The sequence below is a fragment of the Enhydra lutris genome, unplaced genomic scaffold, assembly GCF_002288905.1.
Source record: "Enhydra lutris kenyoni isolate GAN:26980312 unplaced genomic scaffold, ASM228890v2 scaffoldscaffold26, whole genome shotgun sequence".
Lineage (NCBI taxonomy): Eukaryota > Metazoa > Chordata > Mammalia > Carnivora > Mustelidae > Enhydra > Enhydra lutris.
In genome coordinates this window covers 24,992,202-24,998,921 of record NW_019154110.1, presented here as the reverse complement: position 1 = coordinate 24,998,921, position 6,720 = coordinate 24,992,202, and the positions used below count along the sequence as shown (strand labels likewise).

General features: G+C 55.6%; 1 protein-coding gene across 1 annotated transcript; it reads left to right on the top strand.

The window, feature by feature from the left end:
* Positions 1-930: 930 nt before the first annotated feature.
* Positions 931-1,716, top strand: LOC111151479 (proline-rich protein HaeIII subfamily 1-like). The gene has a single exon (XM_022509494.1). It carries the CDS (start codon positions 931-933, stop codon positions 1,714-1,716), a length of 786 nt encoding a protein of 261 aa, XP_022365202.1.
* Positions 1,717-6,720: the final 5,004 nt, after the last annotated feature.

Below are 6,720 nucleotides of genomic sequence, written 5' to 3'. Positions count from 1 at the left end.
ACCCCCACTGGATTAGTCTCAGCACCTCAACCTCCCTGTCACTCACAGGCCCTAGCCACCCTCCCTAGACTCTTGGGGTTGGGGAGAGGATACAGACAGGGTCAATGAATAAAGCAAATGACAAACCGGTGCAGACTCCTGCTCAGTGTCTGGACTCCTGGCTTCCAACCCCAGCCTTGTCACTCTCTCGGGGACCCTGGACACTTCCATTTCCCTCTCCCGGCCTTAATTTTTCCCTGGAACTGGATCTCTGAAGTTCCTTCCAACGGAGACTAAGCCTAGCCTCAACCCCCAGGCTCCAGCCAGGCCTTTCCTCTAACTCCAGAAAGAAGAGGAGAGAAAGAGGGTCCTGTGCTCTCTCCCTTCTCTCCCCATCACACTCAGGCACTGAGGGAGGTGGGGCCCTGGAAGCAAGGGTTATGGCGGCCTATGATCTCCCCAAGTGGCCACGTTGTAAACCATTCTATGAAATTCCAATCCTGGCCCACAGGAGTCTGGGGGACGGGGTGGTGACAGTGGAATTGTGGCCTCCGAAAATGGGCACGGAGCCTGGGTCTTAACTCCCGGCCCTGGCCTCTCTTAGGTTCTCTGAATTCTGCGTGGACTCAGACACCAGATTCCCGGGTTGGGAGTGCCCAGGCGAGGACAGCGAAGGCCAGGCGCAGGGGGAAGGGGTGCGGTGCGAGGTGGGAGCTGAGGGGGGTGTGAGGGGAGGGGCAGCTGCACTTCTGAGAAACAGCTCGGCGTCTCAGCAGCCCGCAGCCTAACCCCCTGCCTGCGGCTTCACAGCTCGCTCCTCCTGCCGCCCACGCCGCTCGGGGCCTCTCCGGGGGTCGACAGCCCCCGCGGAGGCTGCTGCTGGGGAGGAGCGGCAGCTCCGGGGACAGCGTGGTGGAACCCGTGGGGTGGGGGTGGAAAATGCAGGGAGGCATGGGGCGCGTGACACCCGGGGGTAAAAAGCCATCCCCCCTCTGGGGTCCTGAGCGCCAGCCCTCCGCACGCCTGTGTGTCTCCCCCCCACCTCCACCCCCACCCCAGATGCTGTCCCTTCACACCGGGGTAGGATCCAGAAGTGAAACTGCTCCGGGTCACAGCCCAGCGCCGCCGCTGCGCCCCGCCCCGCCCTTCGGGGCACTGCAGCCCCGCAGGATCTCCCAGGGCTCAGGCGACTGCCGGGAGGAAACTGGGGGAGGGGAAGGGGAAGTGCCCCGAGGGGCAGTCTGCAGAGCGCGGCCTTCTCTCCTGGGGGTGCCCGCGCGTAACCACGAGTGGGAACCTCGAGAGGCGTCGACCTGCGCAGCGGGAGCCAAGGGGCGGCGCCTGCACTTTCCGCCACGGCCACTGGGTGTCACTGCCGCCACGCGCCCGAGAGGCTCGGGCGCCGTCAGGAGGCGGGGGCGCGGGTCCCGGGGAACCAGAGCGCCCCGCCCGCGGCGCCCACCAGGTCCTGCCCGGCCTTCGCCGTTGAGGCCCCGAGAAGCTTGGCTGCGGCGCTCAGGCCTCCCTCCCCGCCTGGCGTCCGGAGGCCCCCCACGCAGCCCACCAACTGGAGTGAAGAACAACCTAACTCCGTGCCCCGCGACGAACGGGCCCACGGCTGTGGCGCCACGCGAGCCTCCTTCCTTGGGGACCGGGGACCGAAGCGCGTACTCTGCGGCCCCCGAGCGCGCCCCCTGGAGAAGCGGGCCGGACTTACCCCGCGCCCGCAGCCCCTAGACGGCTCGGCGCCCTTTCGTCGAGCAACCGCGTGCAGGCCGCAGAGAGAAGGGAGCCCAGGGGCGGGCAGCGGGGGCAGGGCCAGTTCCGCACGTGCTGGGGGACCCGAGCGACGGCGGGATCCCCACTCCGACTCCTGCCTCGTCCGACTCAGGTCTCGCCTTACTCTCGCCTTACTCGTGCCGCTGCCCTTCCCACCACCACCGCCAGGTCATTCCTTAGCTGTTGTGGGACGCGGTGGCTCAGCTGGGAAGAAGAGAACCAAAAGGTGGGAACCTGTATCGGGACTGATGGGTGTAAGAGGGCTGGGAGGGAGGAGATGCCCTGGCATCCTTTGAAAAATCGCTCTCGTGTCTGGTAGGAATACCAACTTCTATCACGTCCTGGATCTACCTCGGGGACGAGGTGTTCAGGTAAACGTAGAGGAATACGGCCTTTGCAGCAGTTCTGTGGAGGTGCAGGTGACCTCCCAGCCTCCCTCAGTCTCCCCTAAACCACTCCAAGATAAACCTGATCCAAGTAAAAGCAAACTTCCCACCATGAAAATGCAGCTCCAGCTAATACCCCTCCAGGTACCCAGCAGAGAAAAACCTGCCTCTTCTCAGACCAGATGCAGCCCTCCTCCCATAGGGCGCTAGCTACCATCACAGCTCACCCCACAAGGGACTGAATTTCAGACTTCCTTAAGGCCCGGTAGGGCACAATCCATCTCAGCCTAGATAGTACCCCCACTTCCCAACACCCCTACCCATATGGAGATCTTGGAGAACCCCTGGGGACCAGTCTCAGCCCCCAGGGACACCCATTCTGTGGCTCTAGACTCCAGTCTGCAACACCAACTTCCCCAAGATCCTGATGTCTTTTCCCTCCTTGCTCAACTCCCTGCCCCAGCTGGAAACTGAGAATCCTCTGTCCTAAGAAGTCACACTGTGCACCTCACTCCCTAGCCCCAAAGCTAAGGTTCTGCCAACAGCATGGGACAGGAAAGCAGACTCTGCCACAAACCCCACCTCTGTGTGATTGGGCCCTCTTTTCTGTCTGCTAGACCAGTCCTATAGTCATGGAAGCCTTTTTTCCAACTATACCATGAAGGCGAACTACCATATACAAAGGCAACGCTCTCCCCAACCCCACCCCAACCTGCCTCCCAACTCCTGCTGGAACCTTTGGACTACAGAAAGGCAGTAGAAAACTGCTTATGTAGACGTTTTGGAAGAAAGGATCCTTCTGAATAGCCTTGGTCTCTCTTGCCTATCTCCTTTTCTTCTTTCCTCCCTCCCTCCTCAGGGTGCCTGGCACTGGGCACAAGGAAGGAGCCAGGCAGGATCACTGACCCAATGTTGAACTCACCGCTGGCACCAGGATGCCCTCCACCCATGAACTTGGAGTCCGTGTAGATTTCACTGAACAGGATATCTGGGGATCAGTGAAAGCATCAATTGTCCAGAGCTTTGTCTGTCTGGATGTCCCACCTAGGGCATCCCGGAGGTGGGCTTCCCTAGAATCATGCTCACCTGTTCTCAAAGTCCAGAAAGTTGCCAGCAGCCCTCCCTGCCCTCCACACTTGACCAGGCAGGGAGGTCAGCCCTGTGGCCGCGTCCTCCTACAGGCCGGGGGTGAGCCACATACCCCGGCTCCAGGCTCACACCAGTCATAATAGCCCTAAGAGCTGGTGTCCAGGATGTGCTACAGACCATTTCTGGCCAGCCCCTGGATAGGGGCCCTGTGTCACCCCCTGTCAAAGCCTGGCTCCCCCTCAGGGAGATGACAGGGAATCTTCTTTTTTTTTTTTTCCAAAGTCTTTTTCTGATTTCTGAAATGTTCTTTAATAAGTACATATACGTTTTGGGCGCTGGGGTGGCTCAGTGGGTTAAGCATTTGACTCTTGATTTTGGCTCAGGTCATGATCTCAGGGTCATGAGTCAAGCCCCACATTAGGCAGGCTCTGAACTCTGGGCTGAGTCTTCTTGAGATTCTCTCTCTCCCTCTCCCTCTGCCCCTCCCCCTGCTCTCTCTTTCAAATAAAATTTTTTTTTTTTAAGATTTTGTTTATTTATTTGACAGACAGAGATCACAAGTAGGTAGAGAGGCAGGCAGAGAGAGAGAGGAAGGGAAGCAGGCTCCCTGCTGAGCAGAGAGCCTGATGCGGGGCTCGATCCGAGGACCCTGGGATCATGACCTGAGCCAAAGGCAGAGGCTTTAACCCACTGAGCCACCCAGGCACCCCTCAACTAAAATCTTTAAAAAAAAAAAAAATCACATACACTTTTTAAAATCAAACCCAATAACTTGATACTGAAAAGACAGTTTGTTAGGTGCTGGTCTGTACGTTCTCCACAAGGCCCCTGATGCCCTCCCAGCAGCCCAGATTCCATCATATCCACAGGCCTCCACTAGCCACACTGCAGCTGTCCTTGGAAGTCCCTTCTGCCATCTGGCCTCTGTGGGTCATGCTTCAGCCTCTTCGGCAGTAGAACAGCAGCCTTCCCACGTCTTCAGAGCTGGGGAGTCTTGTCCTGGGTCCCTCTGCAAGCTGATCTTGAGGGGCCCTTGTCCCCCACATTCTCAGCGGTTGCCTCTCCTCCAAGAAGTCAGAGATCTCAGCCACCCAGCAAGGACATTCATCTGTTGATTGCCAGTGTGCCGCTCAGGGTCAAGCCAGCTGCCTCCTCAAAGGGTCCGCAGTGGTCCAGGTCCTTCACAGTAGCCAGCACTAAGAACAGAGGTGGTAGGGGCACCTGGGTGGCTCAGTGGGCTAAGCCTCTGCCTTTGGCTCAGGTCATGACTTCAGGTTCCTGGGATCAAGCCCTGCATCTGGCTCTTTGCTCAGCAGGGAGCCTGCTTCCCCCTCTCTCTCTGCCTGCGTCTCTGCCTACTTGTGATCTCTCTGTCAAATAAATAAATAAAATCTTAAAAAAAAAAAAAAAAGAACAGAGGGGGCAGAGAATGAAGGGCAGAGAAGGGCTACGTTCTACCACCTAAAGCTGGGCAGAGTCTGACCTCTGCCTCTAACTCCATATAAGACCTCAGATGGGTCACGCTTTTTGAGCCTCTGTTTCCTCTGCATGAAGTGAAAACGATATCTGTGCCACATACTCTAATTAGCTGATTGACATAGAAGGCCATTGTCCCCTGACTGGTACCTCAGGCTATGAAGAGACACTGGGCTCTGTTTTTATACAGCTTAAATCCCTGGACATGACTCATTCTGGCCCCTTTTCTCCCACCCCAGCATGGACCCCTAGCACCCACACCTTAGAAGGGGACCTGGGCATCCCTGGCCAGTCACATAGCCAGTACCAGTCAGCTCAGGCCCGAGGAGGAGCTGGTGATGGGATGGTTCTGGAAACCATGGCAGGCAGCAGGCAACAGGTTGCTCTGGTCCCTGCTCCCTGAGGGAGTCCTGCTAACAAGAAACAAAACCTGTACCTCTCTCATGCCTGGCCGCAGTAATTTCTTCAGGGTAAGTCCCCAGAAGGTTCTAAGCTAGAGGGTGGATGAGGCCTACCTTCCCCCCTCTGTCTGACAGGCCTGGCTCCCCAGCCCCAAAGGTTGGGGGTGAGAAGCCTGGCCCAAGGACTGCTGTGGTGGCTGGTCCTTCTCAGGGTCACCTCAGGACAACCCCCTCCCCCCCAGCCAGAGACCAGGGCTACAGAGAAGGGAGGGGCTCTCCAAGGGAAAACACCCCCACCCCTCCTCCCCATCCCCACCCCCGCAGACCACTTAGGAATTCCACCTGGAAGTCAGCCAGGCAGGGGCAGCAGAACAGCCCAGACCTGTATTGGGTTGAAATCCTGGCTCTCCCACTAACCGTAATTTGGGGCAGGTCTCGCTGAGCCATCAGGTTCCTCACCAACAAAACAGGATACCACCACCTCATGCCCAATCTCAAAGATTTGGGGAGAGATTTCTCCATTAAAAATTTTTTGTATTACAGAATTTTCAAGCTGACACAAATTTAAAGAATTTAACGAATCCCTATGTACCCATCACCCAGCTTCAACCATTATCAACTTACGGCAAGCCTATGACCATACTCACATCCCTAACCTTGAGGTTATTTTAAAGCAAAGCAAAGACATCATTTCACCTATAAATACCTCAGGATGAATCTCTCAAGGATGAAGACTTAAACACATACACACGCACACACAAATACCATTATCACCCCTTGAAAAGTTAACCGTAATTCCTTAATATCATCAAATATCTCATCAGAGTTTGAATTTCCCTCAATTGCTCATAAATGTCTTTTACAGTTAGCTAGTTCAGATTTGAATCAAACAAGGTCAACACATTACACGTATGGCTGAATTTCTTGAGATCTAGAGATTCCCCATCTTTTCTTGTAATTTTGTTGTCAAAGCTGGGTTCTCTGCTCTGTAGTTTCCTAGTCTGGATTTGGGTAATCGTATCCCCGTGTGTCATTTCACATGTTCCTCTGTCCATTTTTTTCTGATAAACTAGCCGCTAGATCCAAGGGATGAGACTGAGGTTCTATTTCTTGGCAAAAATAATGCCTAGTTGGAGCTCACGTGTCTGGAGAGGTCTTCCTCTGTGATTTAAAGATCAAATGGCAGGTCCAGGTGTTGCCAGTTTGAGTCATTTTAAAGCTCTCCTGTCACCTAAGAGCAAAACCTGTAAAATGTTTTGACAAAACTCTTTTTAGACTGTAACAGACCAACATGGGCAGTGGGGAGAGCCCAGACCCTACAGGGTCCATCTGGGCTTGTATTTTGGAAAGATTACTCTGGATGTTGGAGGGTGGGTTGGAGAGGGAAGCGAGACTTAAGAGGGCTGAGTGTTGTGGGGTCCCATTTATATGGCCTTCTAGAGGGAGCAAACTATAAGGACAGAAAGTAGGAGGGAGGGGCACCTGGGTTGCTCAGTCAGTTAAGTGTCTGCCTTTGGCTCTGGTCATGATCTCTGAGTCCCAGGATCGAGCCCCACATTGGGTTCCTAGCTCAGCGGAGTCTGCTTCTCCCTCTGCCCTCACCCGGCTCT

What these genes read in the sequence shown, in the direction of transcription:
- LOC111151479 (XM_022509494.1), top strand. Translation starts at nt 931, where the DNA reads ATGGGGCGCGTGACACCCGGGGGTAAAAAGCCATCCCCCCTCTGGGGT.